This window comes from Protopterus annectens, chromosome 9.part0 (genome assembly GCF_019279795.1).
Source record: "Protopterus annectens isolate FY-2018-M chromosome 9.part0, PAN1.0, whole genome shotgun sequence".
Classification (NCBI taxonomy): Eukaryota; Metazoa; Chordata; order Ceratodontiformes; family Protopteridae; genus Protopterus; species Protopterus annectens.
Genome location: NC_056743.1, coordinates 1519131915 through 1519152072, shown reverse-complemented (window position 1 = coordinate 1519152072; position 20158 = coordinate 1519131915). Strand labels below are relative to the sequence as shown.

At 41.6% G+C, this 20158-nt stretch overlaps 1 protein-coding gene across 2 annotated transcripts in view; it reads right to left on the bottom strand.

Moving 5' to 3' along the window:
• Positions 1–20158, bottom strand: part of VARS2 (valyl-tRNA synthetase 2, mitochondrial) — a 1808135-nt gene that overhangs the window by 558269 nt on the left and 1229708 nt on the right. For both annotated transcript variants that reach the window (XM_044084462.1, XM_044084463.1), the window contains exon 18: positions 9667–9772. In XM_044084462.1, the coding sequence (XP_043940397.1) occupies positions 9667–9772 (106 nt within the window). The remainder of the gene's footprint in view (positions 1–9666; positions 9773–20158) is intronic.

Sequence of the window (20158 nt, the reverse complement as noted above, 5' to 3'; positions counted from 1 at the left end):
CTGTGCATCTGTGATTTCCGGGACACTACACTTTTCCGGTATTGTTGTGGTCCCTTTAGGGGGTGAGAGGGGGGTGAAGTTTGCACTGAATCTATCTGCCAGGATGTTGGCAATATCAGTGGGTTCAGTATATTTTGTGCTATTTTGTACTAGCTCAGAGCATATCTGTGAGTTGCCACTTAGATTCTTGGCACAGCTAAAGAAGGCTTTGTGGTTATCTTTCGAATCCTTGGCTATGTTTCTTTCGAAGTTAGCCTTGGAGGATTTTATGAGGGACCTTAGTTTCTTACTGATACTGATCAGGGATGTCTTTCCTTCTTGGGATTTGCTTTTTTTTCTGAACTAGTTTCCTCCTTCTATTGTATAGCCTGTTTATGGCAGGGGTCCGCCAGACTGGTTTCCTTCTCTTAGGGGAGTGAGTCTTGGTTTTGTTAGGGATGGCACGATCCATTCATCCTTGTAGGTTGCCTCAGGATACCCAGGATTACCAGCTGGATTGGAGAGTACACCTGAAATTGCCCTTTGGTCATGCTGGTGAGCTGCTTAATCGCTTGGTTGGTGAGGGGTGAATAATGAGCCTTGTCCTGCTGGGCAATCATGTGTCGGGGTATATTAGTGCTTGCTATTAGGTCTGAGCAAGTGCTGGACTGTAGGATGCTTTTTAAGTGCTTAGGTTGAGAGTTAGACTACTTTCAAGGGAAAAACTGAAGAGGAGACTTGGTGGAGCTGGGATAAATTTAGCCCTAGCTAACCGGCGCTGCCCGGACGTGCAAAACCATGCAAACGTGTTTTTTACAGCAGGGAAATGAAAGAGATAGAAATTAGCTCAAGATGGCCTATAAACTAACTTCAGGGCTGGAACCACTCCTCCAAGGACAGATGGCTGCTCAAAGCTCCCTCTCTCACAGGTGAACAGAGAAACCCCTTTCTATCCAAGTAAGGTATGGGCAACTCAGAAACTTGTAACACAGGCCTGAATTCAGCACTAGCCTGAAAACTAGACTATACTAGCTTAGAAAGCTGGGAAACAAGGAAAACATTTTTTTAAGATAAGGCAAAAACAGTAAACAATACACTTAAAACAGCTTTAAATGACTGCAAACAGTAAAAAATACACTTAAAACAGCTCTAGATGACTACAAGCAATCAGAAAAGGCTTTTAAACAAATTACCCAATTAACCAGTAAAACAATCTCAAAACTGAGCCCTGTTCCTGTAGTCTTCAACCAGACAAGTTCTAACTGCACACTCCTGCCACTGGGGTGCAGGGGAACCTTCTCCAAAAAAGAAGGCCTGCATTAGTGCTCAAGTTATACAAACAAAGCTAGATTCAACAGGCCTGGATCTAGTCTACGCTACAGCAAACAAGGCGCACCAATTTCAGTAAGAAACAGTTCAAATATGCAGGCACTATAAGCCTTTAACCAGAAATTCCCAGCTCAGAAGGGCAGAGTCCAGCCTCTCCTCCCACAAGAGTGCAGACCACGAACCTTCTTAATGTTAGTGTTAATGTTAGGTACTGCATCTGGGTCTAGGGTTTTCCAGTTAGGAGCTTTTCATAAGTTTGTTTTCAATTTCACTGGCTGATACTTCATTCCATTTCATATCATGTACATTTGAACTTCTTATTCTTTCTTTTACTTCTTCTATCCATTCAGCATCTTTGTTATGTTCCATAGGATCTTCATAAATATTTGTCCAAATTGTATCTACTTATTCTTTTTTCAGTGGTGGTTAATTCCTTTTGCCTTGTTTCCCATTTCTTTACAAAACGTTTTTGGGTCATCAATACATTGCTTATTTTGTACTTTTCCTTTATATTTATCTGCATATCTTCTATGTTTTTCTGCCTGGACTGATATTTTTAGTTTATTATGTGCAATAGTGCATGATAGATCCTGATTTGTTCTGATACTGCTCACTGATGTTATCACATCTATCTTTCTGTGTATTTCTGTTGATCTGTTCCCTACTGTATACTGTTCTAACAGTACCGCTTTTTGTGTTAATTGCTTTATAGTTTTCTCTATTCGATACTTCCATGATGGCACTTGATTTATCTCCTTCCTTTCCCTTACTGCCCTGTGTTTTTAATTTAGCTGCACAGTAATATATCCTATTTGCTTCTATTATACCGCATGAATTTCTATAAATAGTCCTCATTACTGTGTTCATTTGTTTTATCAAACTTCTAACTTTTGGGGTTTTATTGATCTTAATTTGTCTATCCATCTGTATAAAATCAAGTAACTCTTCTTTTAGATCACTTTCTTCTAAACTGAGGTTCCCATTCTTTGTTCTCCATTTCCTGTTCGCTTTCTACAGAAAGTTCCACAGCATCTTCCTGTACCACATTCTCTTTGGTTTCATCCTGTGTCATCCATTGCTCTTTCATATGGGAACTCACTAACCTCTCATTCCACAACACTGACCATGTCACAGTTGCCACAGTTTCTTGTTCCTTCCCTTGCTGTGCAACTCCAACTGAACTTCTGTACTACTTTCCTATGAAAGGCTCCAAAGTATCTTCACATGGCAACTGATCAAATGTTCCCTGCTCCACTAGTTTCTCCTTAATTTGGGGATCCATTTCTCTGTCCTCCTGTGGTATTATCAGAGTTAGATTTTCTACACTAAATCATTCACTTTGTTGGTAATCCGTAATCTCAGTTTCTATTTCCTTAACTTTTCCAGTACTAATCCTCTTTTCTGCTTTTCCTCTTTGTTTTATTTTTTTGTATAGTAAAATTTTTGATATACAGATGACTTTGCTTGTATTCTAACTCAAACAGCTTTGCTGCTTGATTAGTTTTGCTTTCTCCTTTGCATAAATATTGCATTATACAAGATCTCTTTTTTTCCCATGTCCATATTTCTTCTTTAGATGTCTCCTGCTCCTCCTATTTCTCCTGACTTGGGGGACTCATCGTTCCATCATGCTGTGATATAACCTGTGTTAGACTTTCTAGACTAAATCCTTCACTTCACAGGTATTCCATAACTTTAGCTTTCACTTTTTTAACTTCTACTTTATATAATCTTCTGTTGTACTTTCCCTCTTTGTGACCTTATTTTTTGTATTGTGAAATTTGCCATATCTGGATGCCTTTACCTGTAGTTCTTTGGGGCTGCTTTTTTTTTGTACTGATTAATTTGGCTTTCGCTTCTGCGTAAATATTGCGCCATATCAGATCTCTCTTTCCCATGTCCATATTTCCGTTTTATACCTTTCAAAAATCTCTAGATTTTGTTCTTTATATTTTCTCACTTCCTCAGTCACTTCTTTTCCAAATGGTCCATGGTATAATGTTTTTCATAAATCTGTTCATTAATGAATGCAAATTTGCATTTGAAGCTTTTGACAGTTTTTCTTGTGTAAGTATTTTTCTTTCCTCTAACTTCTCCCTTGATCTTTTTGTATATATTCTGTCTGGAAATTCTGGGCTTCTTGCATAATAGTAATAATACACAATTTCTTTATCTTCAATAGTCCACTACCATTTTTATGGCTCTTTTTTGATCTATCAGATTTTATGATTTTTGTGGACTAGTACTTCCTTCTAAAACATGGGGGCCATCCCCTCAGAGTCTGTCCTAGCCCCATTGTAGGAACGTTTCCATGTCTTGAGGATTCTACAGTGTCATTTTTCCAGTCCTGGTACCAGTGCACCTACCAGAATAAGACATGTTTTCATCCTGGGTCTTGTTAACTCAGCTATCTTTTTTTTTAACCTGCTTCTATCCGTGATATATGCCGTATAAAATGCAATCCATATATCAGTGCCATCTTGGTGAGATTTTGTGAAAAACAGGGTGCACCTCGTGAAGGTACTAACCAAGACTTGAAGATGAATTCAGTTCCAGCAATACTACTCTCCTTTGCTTGCTGATTCATCATCCTCCATTCAGACACCTATCATCTCTCCATAAGGACCCTTTGTTTTTGGTTTCTTAGCCTCTTTTACGATAGAAAGCATGTTCTCAGAAAACATGTGCTTAAAGGAAATGACAGCTAGATCATCCAAGGTGTCAGCCTTAGGATCTTCAGGTTGGGGTCTATAAGTCTCCCCTTGTATCAGTAACATACCTCTCAACCGTCCCGAATTACTTGGTTTTTACCGAGTTTTGAGGTTCAAAAGAAGGGGTGTCGCAATTCCTGAGTGGCACCCCTTAATTTCCGATTTTTTTCTTATTTTTTTCAATTTTCACAGCATTAGAGCTGACGTCATTGCGTACGCGATGACGTTAGCTCTCTCAGGGCTACCAGTCTGTGCGATGACGTCAGCTCCCTCTACCAGCCTGTCGGAATTGAGCTCAAGCACTTCCGGCATGCCTGGCTGCTCAAATGCGGGCGGGAACGGTTGGCAACAAACGGTTGCTTGGATTTATTGCTGCTGTAATTGCGAGAGGGAAAGGACTTGTATTGCTGCTGTTGGAGTTGCGAGCGGGAATGGATTTGTATTGCTGCTGTTGGAGTTGCAAGTGGGAATGGACTTGTACTGCTGCTGCTGGACTAAGTTATGGGAACTTGGATTTACGGCAACAAATGGTTGCTGAAGAATGGTAAGGAAACTACAGGGAAGTGTGTGTGCGTATGTGTGTATAAATAATAGCTCAAAATATTACTGAAAAGATGGCAGGGATCTCCTGCAGGCAGGATCACTGTGCATGAAACTCAAAGACAACCTGTCACATTATCAAAAGCTTTCAGTCTGCTTTATATTTTTAATAGTTTAGACCCCACCTTGATACTCTCTGAAAAAACACTGCAGGGACCATGGACCAAATAGTTATGGCACAAAAAAGAAAGCATTTATTTTCAAGCTATAAAAGCTAATTAATGCTAAACGGAAAACATCTATCATACAATCTGTTTTTTCTTGCTTTTTACTACAGTTATTACTTGTCTCTGAATGTAAAGTTTAATTAATGATATGAATGGCTGACAGACTTACTCTGCAAGAAAATGAGATGCAAATAAAGTCAGTCTTACAAGTATGGGTGGATACTTGTCCATAAAGTCATTTTACACACGGTGCTTCGTATGACAGTTTTACAAATCAGAATGTAGCAAATCCTCAAACTAAAAACACAACACTGAATTCTAGTTCATTGATCTCTGGTCCACACAGACTGGAGAAACAGTGTAGTAAGATTATGCTAAACTCTTTTCCTTTCTGTGTATTGTATATAGCTCAGATTTATAATGCAGTGGGGTATAGAGTGCAGAAGTTTTTCATCCCAGAAAAAAAGAAAAGTGGGATTTTATGGTAAGCTCCTTTCATTGAAACAGGGCTTACACTCAGTTTAAATGTTATTCAAGAAACTACAACAAAATACCTTTAAGTCAAGAAGTAAAACGCTGAGCTAAGGCACTCTTACCTTTTAACAAATAATAAACAAAGGAATATATTTCTGTAATTGTAGAAAGTATGATCCATTACAAATGTAGTGTCCATAACAGATCAAGAAATACATCCTTGTTCAACATCCATTTGTGATGGTCTGGCTGTTTTTTTGTTCATATGTTCTACAAGACTGTTTTCCCGATTCAAAGTGTCTGATCTCCAGAGTGTCAAGCCTGACTCCTGGGCTAAGCACCATGGCTCTGTGGCTAGCCTGCAGAAGACACAAGTGAGCCCACACTTGTCATTATACCATATCACTGTGGTTGCTCTTTGTGAGGAAACATGTGATCCCTGGCTGCCAAATCTGTCTGAAAACATTTGCAGCTAAAATTACTTTCATTATGTCTTTGATACTGATGTGGGGTTTTTTCTCTAAGTTTTGAGCCGTGTACTCTAGATCATAGGTTTCCTTGAGTGGGCTCTTTAGGCTATATCTGAGGCGTCTGAGCTAACTGTCTGGGTGCTAAGACCTAGCCTAAATAAGACTCCTTGGCTAAGGTTCTCCTGTTCTATCTCCATGAAAGCTCTTTCTTGATGCAGCATGGAGCACTGCAAGGAGTGGACACACTCACCATCTGTTCCTTAGGTACAACTGGAATTTCCTCATTTGGAACCTTGCTACAGGATGTCAGCAAAAATGAGGCAGTCATGCACCTAGTGTGCTGAATACCTTCCTGGTAGTGATCTGATATTGTTTTGGCATGGACGTGAAGTCTGAAATCAAGAATAGCCCCTTTTGTGACAGAAGGAATGCTCTCTAGTTTGAGGTCTCTGGAAGAACTCTGTGAACAGGACTTGTCCTAAGGGCATTAATTGAGAATCTGGCAAGTACAGCGAGAGTTCTAAACTTCCAAAGCAGGCTAATGTAAACTGCAAAACTTTCTCTGTCTCCTTTAGGGATGGACTCCAAATCAGGCAGTTGTCTAGGCAGGGGTAAATGTGAAAGCCCTTGTTTCAGCATCATGTCATTATTGCAGCAAGGCATTCTGCAAACATTCTTGCAACAGCAGCAGATAAACCAAAGGACAAATAAATAAATTGGTAGCAAGCACTCCCTGTTTTGAATATGAAGTATGACCACGGTGGTGGTGCTGCGGTAGCGTTGTCGCCTCACAGTAAGACACTGACCAGTTCGACTCTCAGCTAGAGCGTCTTCTGCGTGGAGACATGCGTGAATGGGCGTACCTTTGTTGAAGGTTGTGTGTTAGGGCTGGCAACTCAGCACGTAAAAATCAACAGCCAATCATTAGCGGACCGAGTTCTGCTGTGGCTACCCCTAACCGGGAAAAGCAGAAAGAAACAAGAACCAGAATGACCAGATGAGAAGCAAAGCTGGGGCTGGGCGAGAGGGCCAACAGCCTGAGTGCAAAGTGTTGGGGGGGCTTGCAATCAGCCGATCTGGATCACTCTTTAATGAAATATCACTTTGAAAAAATGTATTGCATTTGCAGTGAAATTTGAGCACTGTAGCACTCCATGTGTGGTCTAAACTGCAGCAACTGCTTGGTACATTAAAGCAACCAGTTTGCTACAGTTAAAAGTAAAAAAAGAAAATCTCTCTCGCTCTTTTTTTTTAAAATTAAAACAAATACTGTAGCACCAGTGCAGACAGGATATAAAACATAGCAATGTGTGCATAAGCTAGCAGCTTCTGCCATCTGCGGCCTGTTAAATTAGTAATCAAATGTCACTCATTCCACAGTTTGCTACAGTTTAAAAGAAGAATTTTTATTTTTAAACTAAAGAGTGTTGCAGTGCTCCGCACAGGCAGGGTGCAAACTGTAGCAACTGCTACTTGCTACAGTTTAAAAGAATTAAAAAATATATATATGAGTCCCTTAGCACTCTGTGCAGGCAGGGTATAAACTTATAACTGCTTGCTACATTTGTAGGAGGCAGTTTGCTATGGTTAAAAAGAAGAAATAACTTTTTTTTAATAAAATGTATGGAAGGAGGTTTGGAGGGATGGCACAGAAATGGGATCTGAATGACTGGAGCAGGAGAGATAAGGAGTATGTCATGCATCTGGCCACCTGGTTGCAGTGCTAGTAAAAGAACGGCCATTTTTTTGTTTTACTCTTTAATGGAGGAAGGGGGGAGGGCAATGGTATGTTGTACTGGCACAGGGTGCTAGCTGAGTCAGATCTAACTGTAATAAGCCCATTGCTAAAATCCAGCAGTCAATTTATTACAGTGGAGTGCTTTTTCTCTTTTGCTCTTCAATTTAATAGCTGGGTGGGGGTTACCAGCACAGGGTGCTGGTTGAGCCAGATAAAATTCTGGTCCAGATTATAGGTATATGGAAGAAAAAATCTTTCAGGTTTAAGGTAACTATGAAGGAGTAAATGAAGATGAGAGGCAGAAGGGTCTACAAGGTTAACATTCTGAATTCTGGCAATTCAGAAACTTTTTTAGCCTTGACAAATGACTTGTCTTTTCCTGGGACTGGAAACAGCTCTGAATAAAATTCTACCTCCTCTTTCTGTTCTGGTACTATCTCTACAGCCTGCTATTTCAGATAGCTTAAAAGGATATGTTTGATCATCTGTCTTTGTTCTCTTTATACAGAGGGACTTTTTACAAACTAAACATTGTATCCTTGTCCCAAAATTTTAAAGACTCAAGCGTCCAGAGTGATTTTTTTCCCACTCTTTTACAAACAACAATCTTATATTTTGGGGTCGGAACTGGTTATGGAGGTGGGTTTGGGTAGATCAGGGGTTTATAGGGTGGTATTTGAGGGGTAATGCTTAGGGGTGAGGAAAAATTAATGTCTGTTGAATTAGAGCTATTCACCAATAAGGTATTGGCTCTGAAAGCCCCCAGGCTTCCCCCTTTGATCTGCTTGTCACTTTCACCTGAAATGGCCTTTCTTTCCTTTTGGCTGTCTGCTTTTGTCCTACCTGTTGTGTATGGGACAACACTTAGTAGGACAGTTTCCACTGAATTTGGCAAACAGTTCTCTCATAGATTGCAGCACCTTCTTTTGTTCTGGCTTCTTAAAAACATGTACAGCGTGGGTCTAAAAGGCAGCCCCTTCTTAATGGGACACTGAGGAGTTGTGCTTTTTCATCTGGTGATGCAACATAAAATAACTAATACAAGCCAAAAAAATCTGCATGTTCTGTGGTCAGAAACAAAGAATCAGTTGGCAGACTGTTTAACCTTTGGATCCTGGAGTCCTTACAGTTAGAATGGTGCAGCTAAAACAATAACAAGGGTTTGCCTGCTACGAACATTAAATAAAGTTTATGCTCATTGTTTTTCAATTAAAAAGACCAAGAAAAGCAATGGTGTTAAATTTAATTTGGTAGTTTGTACAATTCTCATAATTATGCCACTGCTCTCAAACTTGAGCACCTATGCAATAAGCTTTTTTTTTTTTTTGCATGTGTGTCTTCCTGGAGTAGTACTGTAACAGCCATCATGACGTGACTGAGTACTGAATTTTCATCTTGTACTTATTTGGTCCCATAATTTAAAATGTCTAAAGGAAGCACATAGTGGAAATTACAATGAAAAATGTTGCACTGGTTGATTCCCTGCAACCACCATAGTTACATCAATGAAGGACTGCACTTTGTTGCACTCAAACCAAACAACAATACTCATACTCTTCAATAAATGGCAATGATACAAATGCAAAAAACGTGCTAGAAAAATATAATAAAATAAGGTCAGCAACAGACGTGGCTAAGGACGTGACACCCACATCCATGGATACACACTCAAATGAGTTAACAAACATTAGGTTCTCTACTACCAAATCCAATGGATGCTGAAATGAGTTAATATACATAACTCATCAACACTCCAAAACATACAAACACACACAGATATACAGGGAAAGCAATCTGCTTAGCCACTGTTAGAATCATATAAGTGAAAGTATAACATTACCTCTTATTTGGGACTACAACCCACGATCTCCAGCATACTGTGACAGTGTCACTGCTGCAGGACCAAAAAGAGCTTCTGGACAGACAGGGTGCTGCAAAGAAGTTTATTTTAGAACTTTACAGGAATTCCAAGAAGAACCTAAATTTTAATTTGTGAATAATCTAGCAGCTTCTGCCATCTGTGGCCGTTAAATTAGTAATCAAATCTCACTGTCACCATTCCAATTCAGTGATGAATTTACTTGTGAAATAAGCATATAACTGAACCAGCTGTTGTGTGAACAAGCATGCTATGTCAACATATACAGCTAAAGCTCCAGCTAATCAATATTTTAGTTGTATGCTGCTACTGTTCTCACCTCGATGTAGAGTCAACTCCTCTTCTCTTCGCTTCAGTGTTTCTGCTGCTCTACTTCGAGCTTCCGCCTGTGTACGCCCCACAATCCATAAAGAACCAGAATCACTCTAAAAAAGCAGATAAGGGATTGCAGGAATGTGTCATTTTATAACACTGGATTTACAAAACAGAAAACACACAAGAGGCAAACTACAAAAGGAAGGGATTAATATTTCACTGATCTCAGCCTCATTCAAAATGTACTACTAGTTCAAAGGTTATTTTGTCTTATTATTTATTTACCATATATTAAACCAGGTAGAGGTACACAAAGAAAATGTTTCAAGTCTTCACCCAGTCATAGGGTATAATGTATAAACTCAATGCAGATCAGCTAACCAGAATACACAGATATTCGGCATAGTCAGAGAAAATGGCTGCAAAGAGACAGAATTAAAAAGATGCAAAAACACTCAGTGAAAACACAAGGACATGCAGAGATAAACAATTTTTATATAAAATACTATACACTATGCTAACAACTTTTTAAATTCCTTAAACAAAACACATTAAACAACTTAAATATATTTGAAGTTCTTATGGCACCCCAACAAACCTAGAAGAGCTTTGGGACATCATGTAACAATATGGAAAGATGGCAGATTATGATTTCCTAACCTAGAAACTTATGCTATAGCTATGGTTTTTAAAACAGGAGCTTTGTGGTTAAATAAGTACTACTCAGCCGCTTGGAAAAAATAAGTAAATCATTTGGTTAAAGAAAAAATATCACTATACAACATATACAAATGTTGAATAATATTATGGAGTGTTTGTTAAAGAAATATTTACTTAAAATCGTTACCATGTTCCTTCTTGCAAGGACTACTGTCTTACAAATGTGTATTTATAGTAACTAAACTTTTGGTTTTCTTTAATGCTTCAATTCCCGGATGTGTACCCTTGTCTCAGTTCCCATTTCTTCAGAGTTTATCAACAATAGCCAGAGAAATGGCAACAAAGAATATGGAAAAAAGTTATGTTCTTACCATAATGTTCTGTGTGATCGCTCTTCATTAATTCTTGACTGATGGGTTCAGTTCTAATCACTTAGCACAGATTCTGCCATTATACAAATCTCACACCAGCCAAAAACTCTCGAGCTAAGGCTCTATCCATACTGCCTCTCTTCCCATTACCTCAGATCAAGTTTGCCTATCAGTTAAGTAAAATGTGGAAGCCCTGTCTGAGGAACAATCATATGAAACCCCAGCACTAATTCCAAACCTCCAGGAGTCTCTAGGAGGGGGCAGGATGGTGGAATGTCAAGAATGAAGATCAACAACACAGATGGAATGTTATGGTAAGAAAATAACTTCATTATCTGATGTTGTCAATTTTCATTCATTCTTGACTGATGGAACACAGTCCCCAGTTACTTTAGATTCTGGACAGCCCTAAAGAAGAATATTCCTGAGCACCACAGAGCCAAAGGATGCTCTTCTGCTGGAGTCCATGTCTAATTTGTAATGAGTGATAAAGGTATGTGGGGTAGCCCAAGTTGCAGCTGAGCATATGTCTTCAATAAAAGCTCTGGAATGGAAGACCGCTGAAGTAGAAGCAGATCTTGTAGAATGAGTTCTAACTTTTGTTGGCCGTTTGAGTTTATTCAGACTGTATATAAAGGTAATGCAGTCTCAATCATTTTGACAAGGTAACCTTTGATAGTGGTTTGCCCAATCTGGTACTTGAAAAGGATAGAAATAGTTGGTCTGATTTCCTTGAGGATTTTGCTCTGTCCAAGTAAAAACATAATTGTCTGTGGATGTCCAACATATGCAAGCAGTACTCTCCTTTGTTTGAAAAATTTGGAAAGAAGACTGGTAAGTCTCTGGTCTTGTTGATATTGGACTCATACCACTTTAGGAAGGAAGGAAAGATTGCTTCTGAGTGATACTCTTTCTTTGTGGAAGATGGTATATGGATGACTCACACACAAAGCAAAGTAAATCTGAAATTCTCCTAGCAGATGTGATAGCTACTAGGAAGAGGGTCTTCCAAATAAAAACTTGAGGTCACAAGTGGCCGCTGGCTCGAAGGGCTGGTGAACTAGGCATTGTAAGGCTAAGGTCAAATCCCAAGGTGCTACCAGATCTTTGAAAGTGGGTTTTAAATGCTGAGTGCCTTTAAGAAAAATTTTGCATAGACGATGAGACATCAAAGAATGATCATCAAAACCATTATGAAAATTCAAAATTGCAGTTGGATGAACCTTAACTGTAGAGGTTGAGGCGCCCAATTGAAATAAGGTAGCTACGCATTCCAGGACGTTAACTAGTGCCAAGAAGGGATCAATGCCATTTGTACACATCCAAATTGAGAATCTTTTCCATTTGTTTAGGTAATTTTTTCCTGGTGGACGGTTTATGGGAAGCCAGAAGTATCTTCTGCACTGGGGAGGACAAGTTGCTCTGCCTGGCAATTACTGGAATTGGAGAAACCAAGCAGGCAGCTTGAGATGTTGATGGCTGGGCTGCACCAAGCCCTGAGGGTGAGACAGCAAGACCAGACGGTGAACCAGGTGACACCAAAGAAAGGGAAACCAGACTTGATGGGGCCAGTAAGGTGCAATGAGAATCACTTTGCTTCTCAACTGTTGGGCTTTCCTCAGAAACTGGGGAACTGGAGGAATTGGGAGAAAGGCATACAGAAGTCCCAGGGGCCAATCATGAAGAAGTGTTTCTCAGGGACTCCATGCAAGGGGGAATTAGGGCAAAGTAGCTGCTGCATTTGTGATTTATGGGAGAAGCGAGCAGATCGCAGCAAGGCTGTCCCATTGACAAAAGATCTTCGTCACTACATTGGGATTGAGAGGTCACTCGTGAAGCTAAAGGATACACCTGCTCAGTTTGTCTGCAATTTCAATGGAGTTCCCAGGATGTGCGTTGCTAATAGAAAAAGTCTGGAGGCAACTGCCCATTGCCAAACTCTTAGGGTTTGCCGACATAGAGGGTAAGATCTGCCCCCCCCCCCGTTTGTTGATATACCAGACTACAAACATGTCTGACTGGATAACAATTCTCCCTGAAGGAAAGGCAGACTGGAAAGCTTGCAATGCAAAAAGCACTGCCCTCATTTCTAGGACACTGATGTGCAAACTGGCCTCTTGTGGGGACCAAGTGCCTTGGACAGGCTTCCCCAGAAAATGCCCCCCAACCCTATCTGGGAATCCGTGGTCACTACTGCCTTGGGCTGAGAGGAGGAAAAGGGACAACTCCATAAATTTTCTTCTGACTTCATCCACCAAGATAAATCCTTTTTGCAGCGACTTGTTAACAAAACTGGATGGGACATGGCATAAGTTAGAAGTGAACATTGCGACACCAAGAGCTACTGTAGAAGCCTCATTTGATACCTCACTAGGGGAACTAATGTTATTGTTGCTGCCATGGATCCAAAAAATTGCAGTATCAGATGAGCAGGAACTTTGTCTTGGGAGAGGTTCATCTGTAGTTGCGATCATAGCTTTAACAACCTGTGATGAGGAAGGGAGACCACACAGGATATTGTATTTAGTCTTGTTCCAATAAATTCCAGATCCTGCATGGGAGAAGGTTGTGATTTTTCTTTGCTGACTGAAATGCCCAAGGTTTTGGCAAGATGTAGAACAAAGTCTATGATGCAAAGCATTAGATGCCTGGAGGGGGCAGTGAGGAGCCAGTCATCTAGATATGGAAACACACAGAATCCCTGTACTCTCAGATGAGCTGCTATGACTGCCATGCATTTGGTGAACACCTTGGGGGCTGTGGTGAGGCTGAAGGTCAATGCTCGAAACTAGTAATGACCACCTCCTGGCTAGAAGCGGGGATATCTTCTGGAGCGCTTGTCCATCTTTATGTGGTAATACGCATCGTGAAGATCTATATAGCACATCCAATTGTCCTTCTCTAGAAAGGGAAGGACAGACTGAACCATGACCATCTGGAATTTTGTCTATTGCACAAATCTATTCAACAGGCTGAGAGCCAAGATTGGCCTCCAGTCCCCTGTCTTTTTTTTGGAACTAAAAAAAATCTTGAGTAGAATCCGGATCCTATCTGGTCTGGTGGGACTGCTTAGATGACTCTTTTTTTGAAGCAGCTTTTGAACTTCTAGTGCTGTTAGATCCCTCTGAATGGGTGGAACATCTGGGATTTGCCTTTGGGGTTTGGAGAAAAGATTGAAGGGAATGTGTAACCTCTGGTGATTACTGTCTGCACCCAGGAATCTGAAATTACTGTAAGCTAGGTTAAATGGTGCAGAGAAAATCTTCCCCCAACTGCTTCCAGAGGTAAGCAATCGGGCCTCCACTCAGGAGTGCTGGTAGGATTTCCAGAAAAGGAATCTCTGGAGCCCTGGTTACACAGACTGCCTCCCTTTGCCATGGGAGGGGCATCTTCCTGAAGAGTTCTCCCCTCTGTCCTGTAGGGAATACTTGCCACGTGTGTCCCTAAAAGGTCCTTGGGTCTTCTTGAAGCACATTTTTCCACTCTTCTTATTCCTGGAGTAAGGTCATTGTGGAGTGGAAAAATGCATGCCTACAGCCGGAAGGGTCTTCCCGTCCTTTTCACACCTGGCTAACGTGTCTCCAACTTTTGGGCCAAACAATGAAGTAGCATCAACAAAAGCGCTGACAAAGGAAAACTTGAAGGGGTCTGCAAAATCACACAAGCACATCCAAGCATGGCGTCTAATGGCAACGCCTGTACCCACTGCTGTAGACATCCCTTCAGCTGTATGCGCAATAAGCCGCATAGACAAATTTGAGATCAACTCAATTTGAGATCAACTCTAGGGTGACAAGCTGAGAGGTAACCTTATCTCAAACCTCATCAGACACTGCTCCTGCTAGGGTGTCTGAAAGCTCAGTTATCAGATCCCTTTGGAGACTAGTGAAGTGTGCCAAAAAATTCAAGAACCGAACAGCAAAGGTCGATGAAGCAAAGACCCACTTTCTGAATCTATCCACTGTCCAAGACTTTTGGTTAGGAGAATGGACAACTGAACTCTCTTCGGAGAGTTCCTTTTTGGTGGCTGCCGCCACTACCATGGCATCTACTGCTAGACTCTCAGACAGTGGGGATGATCCTCTGGGGCTAAAAGAATCTTGTCTGGTCTCTGGGGAATAGGTTCTATGGTGTCAGAATTCTTCCATGCACACTGAACTATTAATTTGATTAGTTCGTCAGCAGGTGGGGTCACCCAAGAAGTAGATGGACGGGCATGAAAAGCTATGTCCAAAGGGGACATCTTCAGGGGCTAATCATGGGGACCCTTCCCCTTCATCGTAATCTGTATCCTCAGTAACTGATTCTTCTGGAGAATCCAGGTGCTTCCTCTTGCATGATCTGTTATGGGGTGGCTCCTCAGGGGGAGATTCTGAGAAGGACTCTGAAGAGGGGTATCCTGAACTAGGGTATCATGCTGCACTTGTGCCCACTGTCCAGATGTAGTAGACTGTAGCAGCTGCGAACCAGAGGGAACAAAAATATGCCATTCCGACAGGAATGGAACCAACTGGGAGCCTGCTGAGGCTAAAGCTCTCTCCTTAATCTGGGAGGCAGGCTTATCTGAAGAGGAATGGGAGCCCGGAACTAAGAAAGACAACCTCAAAACCGAGGTGACACCCCACTCAGATGAGCCCCCTCCCAGAGTAAGAGATGGAAGAGGACTTGAAACTACCATGGTCCTAAGAGTCACAGACAGCACCATAAAAACAATCGGAGCTGGTCCAAGGATCCTGGAAACCAGCAGCCAAATCTCGGTCCCATGGGTGAAACAGTTCCGAAGGAGCAAAACACCAGAGTAGATTCCGGTGCCAAGGTAAGATTCACTCTCGGCACCGACAGAGTTGAAGCAATTGGCTCAAAGACCTAGGAGGAGGTTGAAGGAAGAATACAAGTAGGAGTCCTGGGAGAATAAGCCTTGGCTCCAGGAGGGAGGGAGGGAGGTCCGTGAGGGTGCAGGAAGGTGTCTGGCTGCTAATAGCTGGTCCACTAATCTAACTGCATCCAGTACTGATAGACTCCTGGAGGAAGAGGATGACATTCCCGAAGGAGACTTTGGTCTGTCCACAAAGGGAATCAGCTGCTGACCCAAAAAGGGGTCTATTAAAGGGGAATATCTAGACCGGGGAGTATTTAGAATATTGACCTTCAGCACCATGGTCTGTTGTATAGAGGAAGAAGATGGAATCGAATGGATAGATGTAGCTATTGTCAGTACCGGAGAGGTCATCAGCGTTAAAGTCATGGTCGGTGCCAAAGTGGTTTTAGTAGGTTCAATAGTTGACGTCACCGATGCTGACTTAGCTGTCTTCGGTGCCAGAGCAGAAGATAGTGACATTTTTGGTATTTTCACCTTTGGTTCCAAAGAAACTATTGGAACCTGGGATTTTTGAGATTTGGAGTCATGTACTTTAGGGGAAGATGGTACAGAATAGCTTTGTTTTTTTGCTTCAGACTTCGGAGATTTTGAAGTCTCCACCTCAGATAGAGCTTCACTAAAGGGGCACTTTATCAACCCTTTTAGAATTAACTTGTTTCATGTCTCTGCAACAGTTCGAGCTCTAAAGCCCTTACAGATATCACAAAGAATTTCCAGATGAGGGATACCCAGACAGCAGATGCAAGAAAGATGCCCATCAGAATTGGGCATCTTTTTCCCACAGTCCTTACACTGTTTAAACTCAGAGGTTCCTTTTTGTTTCTCTGCCATGTCGACCAGTTGGTGCACACATGCACACACACGCACCCACACATGCAAATTTGTAGAAAAATAAGGGGAAAGGAAGGCTAAAGAACTACATCAATTATTTACTTATTTATTTTACATTTGTTGACCGGGCTAGTCAAAAAGTAGTATTAGATTTGGCAAGTCTAACCAGCCTAGCTGTTTAAGATTGCTACAATGATGGGTTGTATAGGTTGACCCAGTTGCAAACCTGGCAATGTTGTTGTAGGAGGTAGTCAACTTGTTCAGATTGCTTTAACATAGTTTGGTATAGACAGGAGAGGCATATAGTAGGGTTGAGATAAGGTGGGTATGGGCAATAGTGGTCACTGCTAGTGGAGTCAGAAGGGGTTTGATCCTGTAGAGGGAATCTAAATTTCTGTTCACGGTTTTTATTGTATTAACATGAGGCTCAAAGGTGAGGTTATTATCCACTAGTACCCCAAGTAGTTTAGCTGTAATCCCGCGGTGGTACGGCGGTAGCGTTGTTACCTCACAGCAAGAGGTTTTCCCGTTTGATTCTCGGTGTGGCTTGGGAGTGCCTTCTGTGTGGAGTCTGCATGTCCTCCCCGCGGCTGGGTAGCGTTCGAAAGACATGTGTGCGTAAATGGGCGTGCCTTCGTTGAAGGTTGGGCATCGAGCTGGCACCTCGGTGTTTCGTAAAAATCTACTGCCAATCATTAGCGGACCAGAGTTCCTCTGTGGCGACCCCTTACCGGGACAAAGCCGAAAAGACAAACAAACAAACCCAAAGTAGTTTAGCTGTGGGATCAGGAGATATGACAGTTCCATTGCTAGATGTTACAGTTAAGAATATAATTTTTTTTTTTTTTTAAAGATATACCAACTATGGAATGTCAGAAATTCCCAAACGGGTAAAGGAAGGGAAGGAAAGCACAAGAGAAAAATACCAAAGATGGTATTAAAGAGTTACCAACGGTAAGAGAAGAAGAGGCCTAATACCAACAATGGTAAAAGAGAAATACTGTGAGGTAACAAACGGTGGTAGAAAGCTCCAAATGTGTCACTCACACAACAAAAGTCTGAAACGATACAAAGTATGAAGTAATTAGAGAGTTTTAAAGAAATATAATCAGAATAATAAGAACATTTTTAAGCACTTGGCTGAGAGCATCGGCTGACGCGTCCAATGTTCTACATGGCAAACGAGCTCTGGGGTAATGGGAAGACAGGCAGTATGGGTAGAGCCTTAGCTCAAGAGTTTTTGGCTGGCACGAGCTTTGTATAACAGCTGAGCTGGTTCAAACCCATCAGTCAAGAATCAATGAAGATTGATAACATCAGATCTGAGGTTACACCTTAATTTACAGAAAGTACAGCTGTCTACAATCTTACCATAACAGTAGATTTCCTTCTTTTCACTTTTGCAGTATTCATTACCTCGGGGATCTTATGCCAAGAACAGGCTGACATCCAGCCAGTATACCAAAGCATTTACTACCTAGGAATATTGTTAGGTCACACATTCTCCCTGAACAAGCGTTGTGTATAAAAGTGATGTGGGAACATTCCCAAACTAGGACCCCCCCCCCCCCCCCCAGTGGAAAGGAAAACATGTACATCCAGAAAAGGAAGGAAAAGAAGAATCTCTCTGCCAAAAGAAAATATCACCCATGGAAAGAGAGAAAAATAACAGGGAGTAGGAGGGAGACAGCGAATACTGCAACAGTGAAAAGGACATCTACTGTTAAGATTTTGCATAATTGTACTTTCATATCACTGTTGCAGTATTTATTGCCTCTGGGAGTGAACAAAAGTTACAGCAAAGACAGGGAGGAAGGAGGTGGAGCACTCCACAAACCCATGAAGGATAGCCTTGGCAAATCCTGCCTGGGCTTTGGAAGTGATGTATAATATGTATTATTTAGTGGATGTGTGAACTGAAGACCAAGCAGCAGCTTCAAGGATGGAGTTAAGTCCAAACCCTTGAAGAAAGCCCCCAGGGAAGCCAATGCCCTAATAGACTGTGCCCTAACAAAAGCAGACAATTGTCTGCAGTGAAAAAGAACAGCAAAAAATAAATGGCATTGAAAATCCAGGAAGAGATGGTTTGCTCAGAAACTGCCAAACCCAATGTCTTGGAATAAAAAGAAACAAAAAGTTGATCAGACTTACAAAAGGCTTTTGTTTCAAATCTTTCACGACCTTACCCTGATCCTGCAAGGACTTAAAGTGCTCTGCCACAGCAGTACCAAACAAATTTTGATTATCCAGAGGAAATCCAGACGTTTTACTTTAGTATCATCCAGTAAGGCTTAAAAGTGAAGCCAGGAATAGTGCCGCATCACAGAACCAGAGGCAGCAAACCTAGAAGAAGCATCAGCCACATCATAGCTCCAATTTACAAAGTGACGGGCAACTTGAGAAGTGGAACCCAACAAGGAGAAAGCTGAGGCCTTACTCTCTGATTCAGGTATATCAGATACATTCTTCCCTTTTTGGGAAAGAAGAGACAGAATATATCTTGTCATGTGGGTCTGGTAATTTACAGACCTAAAGGCTAAAGTAGGAGATGTCTATACTTTCTTCACAATACTCTCCATAGCTTTACTATCCTTATCAGACAGGAGGAGGTTAGAAGAGGGCAACAACCTACAGGACATATCAATGGACACAGAAATCACATTTGTATTAGATACAGGACATACAAACTTGCAGACATGTGGCACCTTACAGAATCTGGCAAGCTTCTTAGGTGATGGAGGTTGGGAGTCTCATGCCAAGGAAGCAGCAGAAAAGGTATCAAATAAAGCAGCCAACATAGGAGGGATAGCAGTTTGACAGCTGAGAGCAAATCCCATTTAAATTGCTCCATCATGTGCAGGACCACATCTCCAAAGGAGACCTCCTCCAAAGGAGGATCAGGACCAACAGATTCCTCCTCCTCCTCTAACCCAAAGTCTAAAAGGCAACTGAGAGGAGTAGGCTAAACAGACAGCAACACAGTCAGAAATCTCATCCAAGGACGCAAGGTCCCTTGCCATTTTGGAAGTAAAGGACCAAGGAAGTGCAGGAACTGAAACTCCCTGAGGGGTTTTAAAGCCCACAAGGCACTGAACAACCCTTGTGTGAAGTCCTGCCATTCTCTGTGGATCTCAGGCAGGTGGCATCACATGATTAGTCTTCTGCCTTTTCTTTAAAGTGATGTTCCACTTTGGCAAAGTGAGGTGGTTGGACCCCTGCCTGGATTCGATCAAGATAAAGTACAGTTTTGTACCTACCATAAATGTAGATGTCCGATAGGTATGCATCTGTAGTCATCACATATGGGGTTGTCCTGCCTCAGGCAGCCCTTCGGTCGGCCGGATTCCAAAGTCTGGGTCCGGCGTCGGCTGATGTCGCTCTTTCCCTGACGTCACAACGCCTGGGGTATAAAAGCGTCAGCCGGCGCCATCTTCCTCAGTTTTTCTTGCCCCAGATGCCAGGTGCCCTCGATGAAGGCTAAATTTGGAAAAATGCAATAAAAAGTCCAAACATTTGCAAAAAAAAAAAAAAAAAAAAAAAAATATATATATATATATATATATATATAAAACAAATACACCATAATAGATCCCCCAGCTAGCTAATAGAGAGGTAAGCACCCTAGGAGTACCACAGAGGGGAAGGAGGGAGGGTAAACCTGACTACAGATGCATACCTATCGGACATCTACATTTATGGTAGGTACAAAACTGTACTATGTCCTTCAAGGATGCATCTGTAGTCAGCACATATGG